The 24,254-nt window shown below is 40.3% G+C and overlaps 2 protein-coding genes across 2 annotated transcripts; one reads left to right on the forward strand and one right to left on the reverse strand.

Annotated features, from left to right (window-relative positions):
* Positions 1-958: 958 nt before the first annotated feature.
* Positions 959-4,815, forward strand: LOC145445464 (pre-mRNA-splicing factor ISY1 homolog). Its single transcript, XM_080323653.1, has one exon. It carries the CDS (start codon positions 3,216-3,218, stop codon positions 4,047-4,049), a length of 834 nt encoding a protein of 277 aa, XP_080179779.1. The 5' UTR covers positions 959-3,215; the 3' UTR covers positions 4,050-4,815.
* Positions 4,816-6,260: 1,445 nt separating this feature from the next.
* On the reverse strand, positions 6,261-12,974 carry LOC145445469 (sterile alpha motif domain-containing protein 15-like). The gene is made up of 3 exons (XM_080323665.1): positions 12,560-12,974; positions 9,478-9,694; positions 6,261-6,613 (listed from the first exon to the last, which is right to left on the reverse strand). The coding sequence occupies exons 2-3, from the start codon at positions 9,639-9,641 to the stop codon at positions 6,403-6,405; spliced, it is 375 nt and encodes a 124-aa protein (XP_080179791.1). The 5' UTR covers positions 9,642-9,694; positions 12,560-12,974; the 3' UTR covers positions 6,261-6,402.
* Positions 12,975-24,254: the final 11,280 nt, after the last annotated feature.

Genomic DNA, 24,254 nt, shown 5'->3' on the forward strand with positions numbered 1-24,254 from the left:
TGATCACCAATACATGTTTCCCATCAACATGAACAAAAATTTATAAACGTCAAAATAAATTGTTATATTTTGTGCCTTTGGAGAGACGGATATTAGGGTTGGGGTGGGGGTATTAGGACTGGGGGAAGTGGGATATTAGGGTTGAGGAGCCGGTATGGAATCCCAGGTCATTTTTTGAAATAAATCCTGCGTGACAGGAGCTTTTTTCGCGTGACAGAGCCAACTTTGCGGCGTGACAAGTGAGGTTACTGATTTCAAAGGACTATATGCTAAGTCAGTGACAAGAGATCAGACGCTTACGGTTAGCAATTGGCACGGTGAAGTGCTTTACCAACAGACACTACTCAACGGCTCCTGGCCGAGGGGTTAGGTCAAAACATTATATACCACATACTAACTGGAATATAGCATTTGTGGTGACTGAGAACATCAACTTTTTTTTTTCAGCAATTTTTCAAATAAAATCAACGACCCATGACGGCGTGACCGTGTGCAATTGTCGACGAAGTCCGCGTGCCACGGACACCGATTCCATACCGGTTGAGGAGGAGGTGTTAGGATTGGGGGAAATATCCCCCTTTCCCCCCAACCCTAATATCCCCCCTTCCCTAACCCTAATATTGGGATACCCCAACCCCAACTTTGACCCTAACCCACCTCCTTTCTCCAACCCCAAAATTCCAATTTCCCCCAAACCTAATATCCCCCTTCCCTAACCCTAATCTTGGGATACCCTACCCAACTTTGACCCTAACCCACCTCCAATCCCCCTTTCCCCAACCCTAATATCCCCCCTTCCATAACCCTAATTTCCCCCAAGCCTAACATCCCCTGCCCAACCCTAATATCCCCCCCCCCCCAACCCTAATATCCGTCTCTCCATAGACACAAAATAAAACTATTTATATTGACGTTTATAAATTTTTGTTTGTGTTCATGGGAAACATTCATTGGTGATCATGGTGAACACTTTTCGACGTCTACCTGCTATCGAAGAATTGCCCTTCAATATTGCAGCAAACAATACATTCATATTGTTGAATTTATTCCACTGGAAGTTGAAGAGAGCCAGTCGAAAAGCTTCCAGTGCAAGAAATTTAACAATATGAACGTATTGTTTGCTGCAATATTGAAGTTCTGTATTTCGAAAAGCCTACTTAATTAATTCAAATCTGATTCATAACACTTGGTCAACACACATTTTGGTGCCAAGAAAGTTGAATGGAGTTGCAGTATTTTCAGGTCGCTGAATCCAAAAATGACATTAGTTTTTCTGAATTGGTTCGATTTTTTTTAATATTCCATATTTTTGGATCGAAAAGTGCTATAAAAATACACAAATTGTGACATAGGTCAATTGCTCTTCGGATCCTTGTATACTACGGTTTTAGGGCATTCTTATGTCGCTGAATCCGAAAATCACATTAGTTCCGAAAAGACCCTATTCTTTGAGATATTCCACATTTTTGTTCGGAAAAGTTCTCAAAATACGCATATTTTGGCATATGTCAAATTCACTTTATATACTACAACTTCGATGAGTTTACATTTGTCTTTTCAAGTGTGTGCATACGGCAGAGGTCTCAAACACGCGGCCCGCCAGAGCATTTTGTGCGGCCCGCGACAACATTTTAGATTTTTATTAATTTGACAATATATAAGAGTCACATAGGCCTATATCTTTTCAGGTTATAGAGTGAAAATTCACTCTAAAATTGCTCCGAAAGCCTTAAACTATTCAGCAAACTTCACTATCACATCTATTGCAAACTTTACCATGCAGTGGAAGATTCACTATTTCCCCACATTTCCAATACATGATGACAAAACCTGACCATTAGACGATTCGTGACTGAAATTTGTGAGTTGGACTTGGACACGACCTTTCTTAGAATTACCCAGACTCGGGCTAAGCCAATGGCAAAATGGAAATGACTCGAGTGGACTTGGAGTGACTCGGAATGCCGTGAATTTGTTATAACCACGGACGCAAAAACTAATCGCGTGTCAGGGTAATAGTAATAGATCAGAAGGTCGCAGCTTGGTATTTTGCTAACTGAGCAAGTAGCTACGGCAACCATTGGCAATCTGTTAGTTACATCTTCGGTCGCTAAACCATGTTATTAAGGCCAATTAAAGGTACCGAGTACCGCAGTGGTACACTCCAACGATGTAACAGCAATGGACCGTTCGGCGTTCCGACCTTTCAATCACTAGGACACATTCATTAATATATTTATATTATAATAAATAAAAATTCCGCTCCTATATTTGAAGATATTTGGCCATGACATTAATACCCTACTTATCAGAAGTATACTCGAATCCTGGATTGGAATTTCAATGCTCAACTTTAAAATGTTTTGATATCAGATCAGTATCTATTATCAATCTGGTAAATTCTAACTATGCATATTAGCTGAAAAAGTATAACCCGATAGCTATTACGATGGCATCATACATTTGCCCGCCCATATGGTGTCTATATCTTATAATTAATATATATCAAGTACAACAACAATTCTATTCAAATAGTTATAAATGTGATGAATGATGATTCTTTTCGTGCCAGTCCTAAATTGATACAAGAGTAAATCACATTTTGATGATGTGTGTTTACTGTCAGTCTGCTGGATCGGCTCACTTTCAATAGGACAATTCATTCCCGCCAAATAAGGCCTATAAATGCTGCGGCCCGCGACGTCGTCAAAACTGGAAAACTGGCCCGCGAGCACATTTGAGTTTGAGACTTCTGGCATACAGTATTGTTCTATTTCTCAAGCGATATCTTTGAAGACGCAATCGTTAACACAAGATAGCGTAATGGTGAAGCGTCCGGGGATTATCCTTGATCGGTGGATAATTTAAGAATTATAAAAAAGACTCAAATAACTCCGCTTCTACGGGTTGGAATTAAGTCAGATTTGTTTTACATCGTTTTTGGAGACAGCGCAACAATTTCATGGGGTTGACAAAAAAATTCGAAAAAATTTTTTTCGCATTTTTGGGTAAACTCAAAATTTTCAAACTCTACGAAATCCGTGATTATTGGTTGGAATGAATTCAAATTTGGTGTGCGTCGTTTTTCAAGGCAACCTAACGATATAATCACGAACCTCGCAAGATTCCGGAAAAAAGGTTTTTTTGAACAGCCCTAATCTACACCGTTTACAGTTTCTAGTTGCATTTTCTATAAATAAACTCAACACAGCAACATGGCAAGGAGCGCAGAAAAGGCCATGACTGCCTTGGCGCGGTTCCGAAGAATGAAAATGGAAGAAAACCAGATCATTGAAAAGAGACCCTACATCGCTTCGGAATGCAACAACTTGAAAAAGGCCTTCAAATGGAGAGGTGAAATTATCGGGGAGATTTCAAAGAAAGTGTCTCAAATTCAAAATGCAGGATTAATGGAACATCAAATCCGCGATCTCAATGACAGCATAAACAAGTCTTTGAGAGAAAAGCGTCATTGGGAGCATCGAATTATCGAGCTGGGCGGTCCGAATTTGATACGGTACGGTCCGAAAATGCTTGATCACGAGGGCCGCGAAGTACCCGGCAACCGTGGGTATAAATATTTCGGCGCAGCAAAGGATTTACCCGGAGTACGCGAACTGTTTGAGCGTGAGGCGCCTTCGAAAAAACGCAAAACGAGAACGCAGCTGATGCGAAATCTAGACGCTGATTATTACGGATACCGGGACGAGGATGATGGAGTTATTGTACGGTTAGAAAAAGAAATGGAGGCCAAACTCATGGCGGAAGCCGTCTCAGAATGGAAGTCGGTACAAGCTTTGAACACTACAGACACAACATCAAAAGAAGCCGATATTTACGCTACAGATAACATAGATTTCAATCCAAAAGATGATGACGAAGATAGTAACTACGACAAGCAGCCTTACGTGTCGCACGTGCCGGTGCCTACTCAGCAAGAAGTCCAAGACGCGCTGCTGCAGAGAAAAAAGAGAGAGTTGTTGGAGCAGTACGCAAGCGAAACCCTGCAAATGCAAAGTTCGGAAGCCAGAACATTAATGGGCCTGTGAATCTTGTGTAAGGCTGGGCTAAATTGAATAACTGAGTGATAAGATTCTGAATTGAGTATTACACTTCGAGCGAGGGTCACTCGTTATGATATCACAAAATTCACAACAGTATGAATGATGTGGAAAGATCAAATTGTCTACCTTTTATAAGACCACAAGGAATATAATGCCAATTGTACATCACATTCAAGATGACTTGGTATTTTTCGATCACATCCATCGCATTGCACTTTGTGACAATACCATGGGTTGAACACAAATTTTCAGATATCTCGTTTCCCCTGATGTGCTTAGCTATGTACTACCACATGTTGAATATGTTGCGATACGACCAATCGGGGTTTACAGCGTTGCACGGTGCAAAATACTATTGAAACTATAATTCTTGAGTTTGTAAATTAACTCTTGATGTCAAGGAGCGTATCATTTCGGTAGGTACTGAAAAATGATCTCTCAATATTCGACTTGATCACTAGAATAACTACTGTACTCAATTCGGATTCGAGTACTCGAATCATTGTGCCCAGCCGTAATCTTGTGTTGATAAGCTTGTTGTCAGCAAGTATGGAGATCTGCTGCTCGAGATGGAAACGTGCCAAGAAATGAACCTTGACCGCAGTTATTTCTGTGATCGGCATCAAATTGGTACCAGCTTTCAGCCGTTCTTAAAGATCTATCGTCAGCAAGCCATTCATTTTACTCAATCATGTTTAAACGAGGCAATACCGTTTGGGTTCAGAGCAGTTAATAAACGCAGTCAACCATTCTTTATTGATTATGTTGAATATTTCATGATACTCATTGCGTCAGTGTACTAAGGATCGAGGCACAGCGCTGCAATATCGCGGCAAACAAAAATATTGGGAAATTCTCTTGTAGGTGTAGAACTTCAATATACAATTGAAATGAACCCGAATGTTTTCGGCTGACACTCGTCAACAGTAATTGTTGGCAACTAGTAGAGAATTGGAATGAACATCGTACATCATGATATTCATTTTAATCTAAATATAATATTCAAACTATTATGTTCGTATCTATAGAGCGATATAGTGTAATGTTGATGCGTCCGGCTTCTCGTGCGGTATGTCGTGGGTTCGATCCCTGTCCAGGTCATACCAAAGACTCGAAAATTGATATCCACGGCTATCCTGCTAGGCGCTCAGCAATCATGGATAGCATGGAGGAGAAAAAAAACGGGGGCACAGACTAGATGACCTCACGGCCGTATCGCAACTCCGTCGTAAAAGCATCTCGATGGTGCAGGCGAAAAAGAATATCATCTCTCTCGTATTGTCAAATATATTCCACTTGAGCATTTCGACTGTCTCTCATTAGCAGAGAATGTCAGTAGCCTAGATGCAGTTAACAAAATTCAAAATATAGACAGTCGTTACAGTGGTGACGATTCAAACCATATGGACCAATTATTATATCTGTATCTGTGACTTTCAGCATAGACTTTTACAAACTCAAGGATTTTCAAAAGTGCAACTAGAACGCACTCTTCAAAGTTCGCAAATAGAACTACTCACTTTAAAATCTCCAACCAGAACTACTGAAAAACTAGTAGTTAGACAACTAGATTCTAATTTCAAATTCTAGCATCATTTGTGATGTTTTTTTGCTCTAATTTAATTTGTGCAATGTTTCTATGCTCTAATTTTCATCTGATCTGATTTCGGGTTTACCTGAAAATGCTTCGGGAGAACTGCATCGTGCGGAAAAAGCCAAGTTTGGTGTACAGACATTTGCTATTCTCATGCTTATGAGAATCAATTGATTTGATACGAATTTACCTTGATGTCCAAGTTCATGCGAATTCAGTAATTTTAAGTGAGGGAGTGTAGCTATCATTCTAATCTTGATTTGGAAAAGGTGAAAATGTTGTACTTGTCCAAGTCTGATACAGGGACTAATTGCCACGATTGCTACAACAATTTCACCTATAAAGCAGACGCAGATATTCCCCAAAACTAATTCTACTTCACAAAACAACCACTTTAGTACTCAGAAACAGTGGAAGCACAACTTCTACATCCTCCCCAAAGTACCTCGAGTGGGACAAATCCTATCATTACTAAGTGCAGAGAAACTCCTGAGCTAGTAGGGGAGTGAATCAGAGCCGCTTGACAAGTTGAAGTCCCTATGATGGAAAAGTGTTGCCTCATAGAGGCCTGACGTTGGTTTTAAATAACTGAATAAAGTGAATTCATGAAAAATGTAAGATTTATTCCATCTTGCTGAACAAAAGTAAATGAAATACAGTGAAGATATACGAAGAAAGATATAAGTGGGCTACTGACAGTGCGGCTTGACATAAGCAATGGTATGGAACGATGTCGACATTCTCTCATTTTCCCTTCAAGTGTTCAGAATATAACAATTCATCGATTTTCTTTCCGGTTCGACTTTTCCTTTCTAGAAACATGCCCATAGGCGTTCGTGCCGGCAGCGATATTGATTTATTCCAGTAGGGAGCTTCCAGACCCAGTAGGTCTCTGACGCTTGCCGCTATGAATTTGATGTGGTCGAAGTCCGTCACTCCCAGATGCGGTAGATGACTGAAAATGAGGAATTATGATTAGGGCTTGGTAAAATTGAGTACGGTACCTCAGTGATTCGATTATGAATTGAGTTAGAGTATTACGAATTGAGTCGATTACATGCGATCAGCACTCGTTATCACGTCACAGCCTTATCAATGATTAGAAAGTTTGAATATGCGACAGGCGACCACAAAAATATCATGCCAGTTCTACATCACATTAAAGTAATTACTAGGGCAAGTTTTTGTTGCAGTTAAATCCGTGGAAAGTTGCATTTATTTTTGAAAAAAGTTGCAGAAGTTGCATTTTGACCACACTTTGCTCGGTCGACTAAAAAAAAAAAGGGTCAACTTTCCAGATTGACTAATAAAAAAAGGTCAATTTTCGGCTCAGCTCCCGAAATGCCCGTAAAAGCGTTACTTCGGTGCTGATTTACGGTGTTTCAGTCGAATTTGACCGTGTATTTCACCAAAATCGAAATACTTTCATGAAAAATCGAAAAAGTTGCATGAAGTAAATGGACAAAAGTTGCACTATAAGATTCCTTCAAACAGCTTAAAACAGCATTCTACATATCTTACGAGTATTTAGGAAGCTGTAAAAAAAAGTTGCAAAAACTTGGACGCTTCTTCGTTTTACGATCAGAGAGAGCCAGTGTTCCCCCATGACACCAACAAATGTTTCACATGAACACGAACAAAAATTTATAAACGTCAAAATAAATTGTTTTATTTGTGTCTTTGGAGAGACGGATATTAGGGTGGGGGTGGGGGGTATTAGGGTTGGGGAAAGGGGGATTGGAGGTGGGTTAGGGTCAAAGTTGGGGTTAGGGTATCCCAAGATTAGGGTTAGGGGGGATATTAGGGTTGATGGGGGGGGGGGGGGATTGGAGGTGGGTTAGGGTCAAAGTTGGGGTTAGGGCAAAGGGGGATATTAGGGTTAGGGAAAAATTGAGGTTGTGGGAGGGGGGATATTACGGTTGGGGTTAGCATATCCCAATATTCGGGTTGGGGTGAGGGACACGATATACAACTCTAATAGCCCCCTACCCTAACCCTAATATCCCCCTTTCCCAACCCTAATATCCGCCCTCCCACAACCCTAATATACCCCAACCCTAATCTTGGGATACCCAACCTTGACCCTAACCCGCATCCAATCTCCTTTTCCCCAACCCTAATATCCCCCTTCCCCAATATCTCCTCAACCCTAATCTTGGGATACCCTAATATCCGCCCTCCCACAACCCTAATATTGGGATACCCAACCTTGACCCTAACCCGCATCCAATCCCCCTTTCCCCAACCCTAACCCATAACCCTAATATCCCCCAACCCTAATCTTGGGATACCCTACGCCCACCACCCCCACCACACACAGAAAAAAATAATTTATTTTGACGTTTATAAATTTTTGTTCCTGTTCATGTGAAACATTTGTTGGTGTCATGGGGGAACACTGGCTCTCTCTGATCGTAAAACGAAGAAGCGCCAAAACTTGCCCGAGTAATTGAGTGCTTATGTTTTTAGACTTCTTCTACACTTAGGCAAACCAAGACACTACTTACTTTTACACTTTGGATTTTGTGAAGTAGAAAGTCCATTTGGATACGCTTGCATCACTATTACCAGTGAAATTGTCATGAAAACAGGGTAAAAATAACCCCTGTGTCACAGTAACTTGGTATACGGTATTTTCGAAAATAGCATCTACCCGTATATTATGTAGTATCGTTACCATAGTCATATTTTGCATGAGTTGTGTTGACACATTTTAACGAAATTAGCCACCTGCGTTAACTGCTGAGAGTATGCGACCCATCGACCAAATTTACTCTTTCAAACCGCTCATTTGAGTACTACTCAACTCACAGCCTACTTCTCTACTGCTACTTGAAGAAGTTTTGACATACCGGTAGGCCTACATCTAAAAGGAATACTCCCACTAGTAATTGAGCAGATATTTACTTCTACTTGAGTAACAGGTGACTGCCTCAACTCACCATCTCCGGTACCTACTTGAAACAAACAACCAGGGACTTGGATATGTTGGCTACAAATCATTTTTGTCAATTATGCAACTATGTGATTCTACGGCTTGATTGAATTGCTTGCATACCGGAATATATGTTGAACCTCCCATTAACATTATTCAACATATCCTAAAAAGATCCAACATAATATGATGCCTCACTGGGCAACAATTTTGAACGCAAAATTTGTTGACTTCGATTTTGCACTTGATTTAGGTTAATTTTTGGCGTGCTGATTCCAAAAAAGCCGCTGATTTTCTTCTATCATGCCAAGTTTTTGCTCTACGACATATGACCAAAATATGCAAAAATCGCAAACCTTGGCATAGTCAGCGATGGGCAAGGAGAAAGTATCCCCCAATATCTGAAGATATGGGGGTAAGATACCAGGGTAGATTGGAGTTTAGGCCTACATATGTGGGCTGACTATTGCTAGTGTATGAAACGAGACAGCCCACAGAATTATGAGTTATTAGCGTGAATCTGGACCCTGAAACTCATACTTTATTTGTCCTGCAGATGCAGAAGCCATATCAGTTTAAATCAACCAAATAAAGCAGTGCAAATGTTTATTTGGAGTCTATTGATTTACTTTTGACTGCTTGTGGTTTTTGAAACGTTTTATACAATAAACTCAAAATATTAAAAGTAGTACCGGTAGCCTACTTTGTGGGTTATGAGACAATGTGCCAGGTGCCTCACCAAAAACTTGATGTGATGGAGAAAAACGAAAGTAATTTTTGAATTCAGCGCCCAAAAGTTAGTCGAAATCAATTGTCTGATCAAAGTCAACAAAAATTAGTGTTTACCAATGTAGTAATAATATAATTGATGATAATTATGATACCTTGCATCGGCTAGAATCAACTTTCTGCCGTTAATCAAGTTGGTTCGGAAGCATTCCCTGTACTGAGGAAGTCCGATTTCCTCTATCCAATTAGCGACATCTTCACACGTCCAGTGAATGCAAGTCGGTATGAGTAGATCCTCCTCTTTTACTGGACTTGCCATTATGCGTTGAATATATTGGTGTATAATAGGACCGAAAAATGCTTCTTAACACTCTGTATGCAAACAATAAATTGTTACTAATAGAGGTGTTACGGTAATTAACATTAATGATATTCTTGTATAAAGCTATTAGAAGCGTTTTTTAGCAGATTTGTACAAACTACCAATCTGTTTTTTTGAGTACTAATCGTGGATGCTGAAAAGTGAGTGACAGTGAATTCTACTTGCACATTTAAAATAAAATTAGTTGCCAAACAATTAGAAAACATGTGTCATCGTTTAGGCGTGAATCTTGACACCGATGTTCTTGCAGCGATTCCTAGCTCAGAGTCATGGCTACTAACAGTGGGGTAACCAGTGGTGTTTTTGGGATGAAACCTTTCCATTTTGGAATGCCGATTATCTCTCCAATATCCTATATGTTATGTCCTATATGTTAGCAAAACTGCACTTTGGGTAATTTGGATCTGTCAGCAACTTGGTGAAGCTTTGTAGCCAATATTAGCCAATATATTTCAATACTGAAATAGACATATCATCAGCAGGTTGCCTAAATTGATGAGAACCCTTAATATGGTGATGATGCAAATGCATCTATCAGATCTCTACATTGTCAGGTATAGCCTGGCCGCATGCCCGTGACTACATTTTTTGCGGCCCGCGAAGGCACCGGCAAACGTAATAAAAGTGTTGATAAATATTTTATTGTTTGTGCAATAGCCCGTCCTCGAGGCCAATGTCATATGAAATGTTACGACTAGAGCCCGACCGATATTGGATTTCAGACCCGATACCGATAAGACCGATATCCAGTACCTCCACCGATAACCCCGATATATTCAGCCGATATTCAAAAGATGTAGAATCTAGCTCAAGGCCCATATTTAACACCTCAGAGCATTTATTTCAACAACTTTACAGCCATTGATATGCTTGATCATGAAATATGATATAGGGGCTATAAAAATATATCAAAAAAGCACCAATCCAGCAGTAGCAGATTACAGTTCACGAAGCACAATTTCTCGGCCCTTTCTCCAAGGAGTGAACTTCTGTGGTCTTCCATAAATGATGTATATAGTACTAAACACAGTAAGCAGTCTTTCACTTGGTACCATAGTTAGTGGCACAGCAACAATTGGAAATCTTTCTTCATTTCGGTTTCACCGCTCCCTTGCAGGGGATCTTTCGTTCATGGTTTCACTAAATATTGATATTCTTCTGGCAGTACACCTGGAGCCTTCAGCACATCATTAACAAATAGCTGAAGAGAATGAGCAAAACAACTCAAATTGTACACGTCTGCAACTGCTCCACCCATCCCCTTAGGCCTTGACCATGACCAGCATTTCAACAATCAATTGATCAATAATAATTGGCCAATGTCATCATGGAATCAAAAATTTCTGTATCAATTATTGGCTTTACTCCACGTTTGCTTGATTTTCTTGCCCTCTATGCTCGCATATTTCCTATCATGGTGGCCCCGCAGGCCTCAGTCAGACGGCTTCATACATTACTGGTATAATTAGCTCTGTTAGTCTTGGTACCGAACCAATAGCACTATCTTCAGAGAAATGTTTCGACGCGACGCTTTTCTCTATCATCACGAGGGTCGGTCCAGCATGATTGAAGTTCTCATTTGTCTTACTGATTGAAATCTTCTGCAGACAACTACCCATCCAGCTGCACTCTGTCTTCATGGTGATCGATTACTGCAGGGGGATTCCCACGAAGTCAGTGGGGCATAACGGTGGTAAGTTATCTACAATATTTTTCAGATAGGCAGTAGAGGCAGTTAGGCACGCCTACTGCCTGTATGTGCCTACTGCCTGTATGCAGTATGCATTATATGCAGCTTGGCCATTTATTTTTATAATTTACTGTCCTCACGTCTTCTATCGACTTCTCTGACTCCCTGCCACCATGTTGTGACGTCACGAAAATGGCCGATATTTTTTTACCTTCAATGGCCGATACCGATATTTCTCTCCAAGCGTGATATCGACTCGATATTATCGGCGAGCCGATAATCGGTCGGGCTCTAGTTACGACTGCTAAAGAGAAAATCAAAACTGAAATGACTTATTAGTCCGGATCACAATTGTGATATTAGATTAGAACTCCAACTTTCATTGCTGTACTTGGAGAAAATGGGGGTTTTGTAGATTCATCCTCTGCGTGCAGTTAGGTGCAAATCACTAATAACTTTGATCTCAACTCATTCATAATGACGTTCCAAATCAATACAAGAAGCGAAGTTTTTTTTCTGCAATTTGAAACACTATTTGATACCGACCATCCTAAATACAGGCACAATTTATCATATTATGAGGTGTAAAATAAATCAACCGAATTAATCAAAATTTTTAAACAGTAGTAAATTTTGTTGTCTATGTCGTCCTCACAAAAGTACGTGAAGAGGTAATGCGGTAAGCTTTTAACTGAAACGTATTCAAACAAGATTGCTGGGTATGACGCTGTCAGGATCCGGAATGGAATTGGTGGCCACGTCACGCAGGATTTTCTGTTTATTTGCTTAATTATTCTATAGAGAAAAGCTCTCATCACGCAGGATTTATTTCAAAAAATGGACCGAGATTCCATATAGGGTCAGGATTGTGCGTTCTGAAGCTGACCAAACGTAGAATCAGCATTCAGCATATATATATCTATGAGCCGATTGCTGCTTCTATATTCAAATTTCCCTCCTTTCTTAAGAATCCCCACAGCCTACATTACATTCGTCCCTAATTTTGACGAATTGATTGAGGATGGATGGCCAGCTTATAAAATCTTGTTAATGTTTCTGACATATATAGGCTATGTGCTTTCATCAAACCAATGATTAAATAGTTTGTGTATTGTATCCAGGTCTTCGATTACTATATGGTTACTATAATCAAATAAAAGCTTACGTCGTGTCTTCAAATTCCGATTATACTATAATGCTGCCCGCGATAGGATTCAGATGCTGAATGTGGCCCGCGAGAAGTTTGCACACCCCTGCAGTAGGCTATGCTGCAAACAAGTATCATAAATATGAATGTGTTGGTTACACACAGTCTAGGTGACACATTTAAATTTTCATAACACTTCAATAATTAAGATTTTAAAACAGCTACGGATACTGAAGTCCGTAACTCAGATGTAAAACTTACCCTAGAATATCATAAAGACAGTAAAAGTGTAGTGCTAAATGATCCACACCAAGCAAAAGCACAAAAGAAATCATCTTATAAAAGCACATGACAATATTTGTCGGCAGATTGCCTTACCCAAACGAGTTGTAACTACCTAAAACTATTCAGGCATCTCTCACTCTCATCAAAAGTTATCAGCAGACTTTGCTTTTTGATAAAATAATCGTTATTTGGTTGGACAGATCAATAAATCTCTCTTTGATTTTGTGCAACTGTATGTGGTCATCGTCATCAGTTTATTAATAATTTATCCATTCAAAAACACCCTAAGATTACGATGAAACGAAAAGATTGAAAGGTAGTGTCCAGAAAATTTACTGAACTATTAAAGATCGGAACCAGTCTACATATTTATATAGGTCCTACGTCTTATCACTGTCACAACTACATAATTCTAGTTCTCTAATTAAAATCATTAGAGCGAAATTCCGGTAATGAAGTTGTAATGTAATTTGTCAAATGTTTCTGTGCTCTCATTTTCATTCTAATATCTAATTTCTGGTTTTATTGAAAATGCGACAACGGGAGAACTATATAGTGTGAAACGAGCCAAGCTCGGTGTACAGGCATTTGCTATTCTCGTGTGTATAAGAATCTACTTCTTTCTAATTCGGAATTCAATTTCTGAGCTTTTGCAAAGTCAATAATTCTAATCCAATGTGGAAAACATCAGCGTAGATATAATTCTGATTCTAATCTAATTTTAAAAAGCTGAAAGTGTTCTAGTTGTCCTAATCTCGTCACAACCACCGATCAGCACCATTGCAAATTGTTAATTCAATGATATTCATAACTGACACCATGGTAAACAAATCAAAGAAGCAAATTCGAAGGTCGTTCTCGTTGCCATAGTGTTTTAAAATGCCAATGTGCGACGTGCGTGCAGATTGCGCCATCTAGCGGGTATCTATCAGATCAACCAGCTGCTTCTGCTTTTAAAGGGGTACAGTACATATACTTTGTGAATGTCGGCAATGTCGCGCAATGTCGGCAATGTCTGCAATGTAGGTACAATATACGAACTTATACCGTGCAATATACTTATATACAAATAAATTTAACTGATATTATAGTTGACCGATAGCAATGTCGATGATGTTGCCGCAATGTCGATAATACCAACGCAATGTCGAAAATGCCGGCGCAATGTCAGCAATGTCGCCGCAATGTAGGTACAATATGTGAACTTATACCTTACAATATATATATCTATGGTATTGGGTGGGGATGTATTGTGAAATTCCTATGTTTTAAAATTTACAGGTGATAAACTTAATCTGTTAGTGACCGACGCCTGGAAGAAATAAAGAACGCTCTGAAAGAAAACAAGACATTTAAGCCGTTTCCATGTGCGGCCACTACTTGGCTTAGCCCGCATTGGCTGAGCCAAGGAATGTTGGCCCAGTGTTGCCAATTTAGCGATTTTGTCGCTAGATCTAGCGATTTTTCGTTCGGTTTAGCGACAAAAAATATCGATCTAGCGACTAGCGATAAATCTAGCGACTTTTGAAAAATAGTGATTAGCTTAGATTAGTTAGCGATTTTCTAGCGATTTTTTTCAAAAATATTTGACATCAATCCGTTTTGAGCAGTAAAGATCATGCACGTTCACCGCCATCTCTTATGTGCACCACAGCGTCAGCACGGATCGCCGATTTGTATTCAGGTCGCGTGCATGGAAGTCAACGTCTCTACTGACTTTCTTGGTCATGGAAGCGAAGTTGGCCATAACTTTTCCAGCCATAAAAATCGCTAAATTCGCCAAAATCATGGCCAATAGACCCCCAATACGAGCAATCACTATCATGCTTGCCCAATGAAATTTTCTATAGGCTACAAGGTCCTATATGTGAATTGATTCTTTATGCCTACGCCGGAAGAATATATAGGATTCCCCCCTCCAAAACTGAAACCGCGAGTTACAAGATAACTGAGGAAACTATTGTGCATACTATAGCACTATTCGTACCAATATCTAGATCCAACTTGGAACGTGTTTAAATCGCCGTCCCCCAAATCGCTCGAATACAGAGTTTTATATCTGATTCACGTCAGATAAATGAAAAAATAAACGATTACATCGCGTACTTTTGATACTAACACAAGATGTAACAACTCTCTAATTTATATACAATCGATCAGATGGATGGACATAGGGAAATAGAAATATAATTGGGTCGATGGTCAGCCGCTATAACTAGTGATATATACTTAGCGGGTTGGCCCTCCTAGGTTGGCCCTCCTATTATTTTCTGGAATGCACGTCGCTACTTATAGGCTAATTCCATTATAACTTAACAGGGGCTGTAATGCATACCCTCAGAATTGTCAAATATTTACAAATGTTGTTCTTTTTTGAATTCTGGGTACATTAAAAAAAATTAGATTGAAAAATTTCCAGCGGTTCAAAAGATAATGCGATTCAAAATTCTCATGTCACTAGGTGGCGCTGCACGCAAAAATTTTTAGAATCCATATTTTTTGCTGTAATGATGGTGGAGAATCAATTAAAATGTCTAATTATACAATTTTGAGGCCAAGGAATTGAAAAAAATCAACATTTTCGCTCTAAACTCGGAGAAAAAAAAGTTACGGACAAAACAAAATTGGGGGGAGCGGACTTGAAAATCCATGTAGGATACCGTTTACACAAAAAAAAATTATTGCAAAATGTACTCTGAAGCAGTGTGATTGATAAAAAATAGGATTTTAAAATCAATCTCTATTCCTCAGGGAAATCACGAAAAAAACTTATCTTTGTATTAAGTGATTGGTTATAATAGTAGTTGCGGTGGGCAGCAGTGCAAATCTACTACTTCAGAGTACATTTTGCAATAATTTTTTTTTGTGTAAACGGTATCCTACATGGATTTTCAAGTCCGCTCCCCCCAATTTTGTTTTGTCCGTAACTTTTTTTTCTTCGAGTTTAGAGCGAAAATGTTGATTTTTTTTCAATTCCTTGGCCTCAAAATTGTATAATTAGACATTTTAATTGATTCTCCACCATCATTACAGCAAAAAATATGGATTCTAAAGATTTTTGCGTGCAGCGCCACCTAGTGACATGAGAATTTTGAATCGCATTATCTTTTGAACCGCTGGAAATTTTTCAATCTAATTTTTTTTAATGTACCCAGAATTCAAAAAAGAACAACATTTGTAAATATTGAACAATTCTGAGGTTATGCATTACAAATGTCAGAAAATTTGCTAAATTATAATGGAATGACTATATAGTGGTTGGTAAACCAGGTGCGAGTCATGTCGTGTTCAAGTACATATTAGTTCAAGTAGTCGCTCCCAGTCAATGATATATATACAATGATTGGAAACTACCGTGAGCTCTGCGTTTCAGCGTGTTCCTGCGGACACGCTTCATCGCATACACAGTTGTGCTGTAAACAAAGGCTTCCTCAGCAATACTTCTTTGAGGAACTAGCGATGATATATGATTCATTGGGTATATTTATCAGTGGCAATTAGCGTTAACGTGTTGAATAGCTTTAAAAGCGCATTTCTTTCTCGCGTCTGGCATTTTTTTTTCTGATTATGCTAGCGGACCGCTGCCATATAAACGTTGATTCACGTACACGTACTTCGTACACCTAGTTCACAAGATAAATTTCGCGCGTCATGCGCGTATCACAAATCCAATTCACACATTGACGACTCGCAATTATACGCAATACCCGTGATGTAGCCTTGCGACGACCAACGAGGCCTATGCTGTTCACACAGTCGCGGACGTTCAACCTTTGTTGTAATTGACACAACCTTCATTCCAACTTGAGGTGTCGCTTTTCCATCATATTCCTACATCAATAACATCATATATAATTAACTATCAAGCAGATGTAGTTTTAGAGGAGTAATTCTAGTTATTTTGAGTACTCGAGTAGGTTTGCCTACTTCCTCGGGTGATATTGTTTTCTTACCACTCACCAAACAAAAACATTACAACTTGTTTTTTTCCGGGAATATCTAGATCTGCTGAGTTTTGAAGGTTTTTGAAAATAGCACGCACATATTCAATGGCCATTTTGTCGCAGTCACTAAGCTTAACCCTGCAACTTCAAAGTGACTATTTCCAACTGACTCCAAGCGAACAACCAAATCTAGTTTTAGAGCTTTTTAAAAGTAGGCCTACTATACAGATTTATATTTTCGCTACATCTATTTGAACCTGAGTAAATCATTGTAGCAATACTTCCACTACTTTGGTAGCAACACTGCATACATCACCCACCTATGAAAAAAGTCACCTATCCATGATCATTCCACAAAATCTCGATGCCTTAAAATACAGAATTGCATTTTCAGGATTCCATCATGTTATGTAAGAAATGAGGAAGATACATACACTTCACAGATAGAACATTTACGAATACATAATTTAATCCTCAAATCCCTAATTCATGTGTATATGACCGAAATGATGATGCATGCATTTGAAAAAAATAACATTAATATGCAACTGTACAGAACTAGACCAATGCAAAAATAACCATGTGGACAACAAAAACAGTTTATGCGTGATTTGTTAAGCAGTACTAGATATCAATTTTTGTCATTTTCAGCTTGGGAGAAGTATTTGGATGTCCTTAATAATGCAGCAGTACACTCGCTTTCGTTGGCTCAAGAATGGCCAAATATGGCCCGAATGATGACGTATCTACTCTTGATGAAATCTGCCTTGTTTTTAGATGTTTGTCCATCTTTGCTTGCTCTTGCCCGAATCATTGATAGGATGGGGAACATTCTTTTTCTGTAATTTTATATGATATCAAGGTGTCACCAAATTCATTAATATCTGTAGTGCAGAATAAGGATTCGGCTATTTGACCGTACCTGTCCATGGTTATTAAATGCATAAATGGTTATCGAGACTCAAGAATTTTTTGGTTTTCTAAGTTGATGTTCCTTCAGCACAAGAATCTATCCATTTTCGCATTTTAGGCAAGAAATCATTTTCCAGCCAGTCCAAGCGTGAATCGTCTAGACTGCAATATGGCTTCAAGTCGGCGTTGTAGCTGAACTTGGTTGATGTATTCATAATGTCGAACCACTTGTAAATACCGGCAAACCATTCAGAAGCTTCTTTAGCCTCACCTCTCCTGCTCGCATAATACGGCAACACTATTAGACAGAAGCTGAGCAGCAAAAATCTCCCGCATCTTTGCCAAGCTTTGCATACGAAAATGCGCATTCGTCAATTTGCCGCATCTCAATTCCATTGGTTCAAACAGCCGTAAAATGCCGCCATCGAATAAATTCACCATCCTTGTTGAGAAGTTTCGTACCACCAGTGCGGCTGGCGTAGAGGTTGTTGCGTACGCTCTTGGAACATCTTGCGATTTGCAATGAGTCCATCAGCAACAAACGCAGCTACCCGAAATCCACAATCCTCCAAGATGCCGACACATTTCCAGAATATAGGCCTACTCGAAAGTTGAAATGAAGCCACCGACTTTGTTGCGCAGTATGCCAAGGGTTTGGAAACAGACGTTACCAGGCCACTGGCATAAACTTGAAGAGCGTGTGTAGCAGGTTCATCATCATCTACAGGTCTCGACTCCCCAAGATCAACGAATCCTACCATTCCGTATTTCGTTGTACTGAATAGTGAATACAATATTCTCTTTCACTGAAAATGGAAAAAATCAGAAATAGTTAGACAAAATCACAGTGAACAGCATTGCTGAAATATTCGCAATGAAGTTTTCGACACAGCTATTAAGCATAGGCGCCGAACGCTAATTTTCCTTAGGCATGCGAGTTCGATGACGTCACAAAGGAATGACGTCATGATCCGACGGAATTGATAATTAGGGATAATATAGCATCAATTCATGAGAGTTAAGTGCCTGCATAAATGCCGATTATGCAATATCTTCGTGTTAACAAACTTGCGCGTATGATAAGCTTGTCAACGAGTCCGGAAGTGCTGTCAATTAGCGAGTTCCTGATCGCTAGCGAACAATTAAATACGCCGCTTATCAACGCGTATTACGTATCCTCGGCAAATTACTCACACAAGCATCTTAATCAGTTTCGCTTTCAAGATATCAGATGGCGTAATTGATGCTTACAAATGTTCGAATCTCAATCTGTCTCAATTTTCCAAGCTTTTTCACGCTCATCCACAGATGCAAAAACCTGAGCAGCTAGTCAGTACCTGAATATTGCGCATTGGCTGAAGTTTGATTAGACCTTAGTATGCAGTACTATCTCACTATGCTCGCAAAACCTGTTAACAATCAACCAACAGGCGAAAAACAGTGGAATATCTGCCACAAAAGGTGATAGCAGTACTCCACCACGGTCAACATTACTCAGTGAAGTGTACGCAGTCAACCGTATCCGCGCACACGCTGATTTCGGCGGGAGTAAACCTTACAGCGTTAGGGGGCGTGGCAGTTTCCAATCATTGTATATATATCATTGCTCCCAGTTAAGCGAAGGCAAGCACCTTTCCGCAATTATATCAGTATATCGCATCGCGTATTCACGGACGCATCGAGCAAGGCACAAGTTTGTATATCTAGGAAGGTTTTCACTTAATTCCCTATCAGCGGCAGTTTGTTTCACGCCTCTACATAGTACATAGTGAGTGGTTATGACTGCAAACCTACATGGTCAGGGGTCACGCAGAGGGATCTGGTTTGTTGAAATGTACCGCATAGTTCGCCCATTTTTGAGATGACTGACATGAATCTTGCGTATTATGAACTCGCAATATGATACCATACTATGTGTTACCATATAATGTCCTCCTTTTTCAGGAAATCGAAAATGTCTTCCGAGAACGCCTAAAATGTCCTCCTCTCTGGTAATTCGTCATTCTTTATAGCTTTGACAGCCAGGCTAATGGATAGACACAACTAAAATCGCCATAAATGACGTGAAATCTGCAATGCGGATGTACGGGTGGGTCTTTCAACAACTTCAGGAATTAATTCAGATTTAGCGACTTTTTCTAGCGATTCTGTTTCAAGATTTAGCGACATCTAGCGATTTTCGACACCAGTTTTAGCGATTTTTGTCAATCTGGAGTTGGCAACACTGCTGTTGGCCGCGTTTCCATGTACTGTACAGTACATGATCATCAGCGGCCGATGAACGTCGGTGAACAAAAATTGACAATCTGTACCGGTACTTTTAGGTAAAAGTTCGTAGTACTTAGTAGTACTTTTAGGTAAAAGTTCGTAGTTTTTTGTGGAATCCTGTAGCTTTAGAAATGTTTCCGTCAAGATACTCGGAATGGTGAACAACGCCCAAACAGCGAAAATCTTCCAAAAGGAACTTTTGTTGCTGTAGGGTGGTACATCGTAGCTGCAGATAACATCAGGACAGTAATCAAATCATCCACGTTGATATCCCTCCGAGGATTGTTGTTGATGCGACATATCAAATACCGCTTTGTCTTGCGCGCGTATTCTGTCGACTGTTATGACCTACGTTGTCGGAAGATGGCCAGAGAACAAAGAAACTTTAAATGGACCGTTACGTATCTTCTGGAATATCAGAGACGTGTTAACAGTATGACAATCTCTTGCTAAAAAGCAACAGACTCGTCATACCACCGACGTTGCGCGAAGATGTTCTGAAGCACCTTCACCAAGCGCACCTGGGAATAACCAAGACCAGACAACCTGCAGCTCAAGCTTGCTGGTGGTCGGGTTATTCAAAAGACATTGAACACGCAGTACTCAACTGCAACCGCTGTGAAAAGCATCGACGAGATCGAACTGAACCAATGATGGGAACCGAATTTCCGAAACGCCCATGGGCTCGAATTGCTGCTGATTTTTTCAACTGGAGGACAAGTACTACCTTTTGATCATGGATTACTACTCCAGAGACATAAAACTGTTCTCAGTGAAGAAAACGATCTCGTCACAAGGCACAATTTCTAACTTCAAGATTGTGTTCTCTCATCATGATATCTGTGATGTTTTACTTACGGACAATGCTTCAGTATTCGTTTCTTCTGAATTTTCCCAGTTCTCCAGAGCCTGGAATTTTCAGCACCTCATGCACCTCTTCTCCGAAATATAGCCAGGGCAATGGCTTCAATCAATCAATCAGGTTTATTAATATTTTCATCGTTTCAAAACATCACAAGACTGCGATACAAAGAAAAGATAGGAAGGTGTCGAAACAACTTGGAGTAGCCATTAAGATCAGACACCCACCTCAGCCTAGGCGAAGTAAATAAGAGGCATGCACACTGAATGAAAAGTAATGCAGAGAATATAAGACGCAAGCGACAAAATGAGGTGGCATGTGGCGAAGGGTGAGGTCGATATTAGGTCGTGGTCCGGTAATCCTGAAGACTGGCTAGTATTGATTTAGAAGAAATTGCTTGTATTTCGACTTGAATGCGGACATGTTCGACGACTGTCGGATCGCCGGCGAGATGCTGTTCCACAATTGGGGTCCGGCATATGGTAGTTGTTCTTCGATGACGCGCGTGTGCTGTACTTGTGCGCTTTTGTCTCCGAGATGAAGTAGTCATTGAAATTTGAGGGACATTGACCGCAATGGAAATAATACATAAACTTGGCAATTTCTAGCTTTCTCATATCTTCTAAGTTTAGAACACCAAATCTTTTGAGAAGCGATTTATCAGTTGCACATCCAGGCACCCGTGGGGCTTTGGCAATGATACGGATGATCCGATTTTGAAGTTTTTGCAGTGGGTCAATTGTATTCTTGCAGGCAGCACCCCAACAAAGAATTCCGTATTGTAACTTTGATAGGAATAGAGTGTTGAAGAGTATCAACAGAACGCTGACTGGCAGAGTGTAGCAAAGGCGGCGAAATAGACCACATACCTTCGATAGTTGTGGTTTGAGTGATTGTATGTGACTCTTCCAGGACATGTCCGAATCCAGTAAAACACCAAGGTATTTGGCATTTTTAGAGTTGGTAATTGGTTGGCCAGCGATGTCAACGGTTAGGTTATCGCAGGAGTTCACGATCAATAATTGGGATTTAGCAGCGTTAACCCGAAGGCTATTATGGGACGTCCACTCATGCACTTCGCGCATTTGATCACGGGTGAGGGCATTCAAGCTTGTGGTAGTAGGTGCGTGAGATAGGAGGTGAGTATCGTCAGCGAAGAGTGTGGTATTCAATGATGAGGTTTCAAAGATATCATTGACATATAAAGTAAAAAGGACAGGTCCAAGAACAGAGCCTTGCGGAACACCACAGGTAACAAGGTGGGGGGAGGACAAAGTGTTGGATATCGAAACCATTTGATATCTCCCAGTCAGGTAGCTTTTCATGAGCTGTAGTTGTGGATCCCGGAACCCGCAGCGCCAATTTCGAGAGAAGAATACTGTGATCGACGCAGTCAAACGATTTTTTTAGATCAAGAAAAATGCTACATCCCACACTTCGTTTCTCCAAGATGTCATAGTACTGTTCAGCCACTGTTAGCAGGGCATGCGAGGTTTGATGCTTTTTGCGGAAGCCGAATTGTTGTGGAGAAATGATAGACATCTTGGCGAGGAACGAAGATAGGCGGGAAAAGAGCAATTCTTCGAACACAATTCCAATACACGGTAGGACAGATATAGGTCGGTAGTTGGTGACATTAGTACCATATCCGGCTTTGTAAACCGGGACAACTCTGGCAGTTTTCAGATAATTCGGGTAGACACCATTTTCTATCATGAAATTGAAAAAATGGGCAATGAGATGGCCGATGTGTAGACTAATCAGTTTTAAAAACCAGGCTGGAATTAGATCATATCCAACTGCCTTGTTAGATTTAAGTTCATGAATGGCAATACCACTTCCATGGAAGTTGCAGGCTCGAGCATGATGGATTGGGATACTGATTTAACCTCAGGCCTGGCCGACGCAGGTTTCGAAATAGATGAGGCGATATTAGGCCCTACATTACAAAAATATTCATTGAAGTAATTTGAGATGGCTGCAGGATCTGTCAGATCTTCCCGGTAGTCGAGTTCGTGATTTGCGAGACAGGCATCGGGCGTTTTTTCTGGTGCAAGAGCAATTTAATTCTTGACTAGGTTTTTCGAATGTCCTTCTTATGTTTGTTGAAGAATTTCGCGTTAGTTTTCGCTTTTGCCTTGGAGATATGATGGGAGATGATATTTCTGAAGCGTCGAAATCTTTCTCGTTCGTCTTGTGAGGTGTTCTTGGTATCGAGTCTGTGATGCCACCGGTTACGTTTTCGGATCAGTTGCACCAACTTTGAAGACATCCACGGTACCCTGTTCAATTTTCGACGACTTCTTGAGATGCGTTGAAGAGGTGCAAATTTATCTATCAGCCCTTTTTATGTTTAACATGAACTCCCCAAATTGACCATCAAAGTTGCTTTTGGTGATGTGAGGGAGAGTAGACGGATGAAAGATATTGAACGAGGCCTCGTTGAGGGCAGGGCTTTGGAGCAGCCGTAAATTTGCATTGCTCCAGCTCCGGCTCCGGAGCTTTCTTCTATCATACATCAGCTCCGGCTCCAGCTCCGGAGCAGCATTATTACCACTACTCCGGCTCCAGCTCCGGCTCCGGCTCTGAAAACTATCGAAGGTGTCTGTCTATATCAGGGGTGAGCAACCCGCGGCCTGCGGACCATATGTGGCCCGCGAGAAGGCTTTGAGTAGCCCGCGAGCTAATTTCCCATTATATTATCGAAATTATGCTATATCATCGAAATTAAATTGCTCAGATTGTGAAGTCGCTGGGCCAACCAAAATTATGATTAGTCTGGCCGCGGCACTTGGGATGTTGATGACTGGACTAAAATATCAGTTTCAACACATTGGCATATCCAGGGTCCAGTCACATTTTTAGTAAATCGTCGTCTATTACAATAAACTAAAAAAGCACTTTACTCCGTGCCACAGCATTAAAATTCTGATGCGACGTTTTAACACTGGCACTGTACTCATTGCCAATAGGCCATACAGCTCAATCTTCAAATGTGCGATTATTATTCAACTGTACCTGTAGTAGGGGCAAAATGGGCGGATATAACGACGTGATAAATAGAAATTCGATTTGTACCAAATGGCCTATGGTTTGACGTTCGATATTGGTGCACTCGAAACCAGTCCATCCGGTGTCGATCAAGTTTATCGGAATAATATTTTCCCGTTGAAATGAATCGAATAATCGAAATAAGCACTGCGCCATGCACATTGCGCCATGCCAATAACGAATTAAACTATGCAGTATGCACATTGCACATTTACAAGTTTACGAAACAGATGATTACAAATTGGAAATCGCGTATCAAATTAGTAGTTTGTCTCCAACATAGAATACCATGGGGTTTTGGCCTACTCTTCTGTCATTGTCATCCCCTATTTAAGCTCGAAAATCCTTACTGGAGTGAATGACAATGATGTGCAGTAATGAATTTCAATTA

This window comes from Botryllus schlosseri, chromosome 8, assembly GCF_051294905.1.
Source record: "Botryllus schlosseri isolate E-star chromosome 8, Bs_hap1, whole genome shotgun sequence".
Lineage (NCBI taxonomy): Eukaryota > Metazoa > Chordata > Ascidiacea > Stolidobranchia > Styelidae > Botryllus > Botryllus schlosseri.

Excerpts from the sequence above, each read along its gene's own strand:
- LOC145445464 (XM_080323653.1), top strand. The coding sequence starts at position 3,216 with ATGGCAAGGAGCGCAGAAAAGGCCATGACTGCCTTGGCGCGGTTCCGA.
- LOC145445469 (XM_080323665.1), bottom strand. The coding sequence starts at position 9,641 with ATGGCAAGTCCAGTAAAAGAGGAGGATCTACTCATACCGACTTGCATT. Across the intron at positions 6,614-9,477 it reads TTGATTCTAGCCGATGCAAG|TCATCTACCGCATCTGGGAG; the intron begins GTATCATAATTA and ends CCTCATTTTCAG.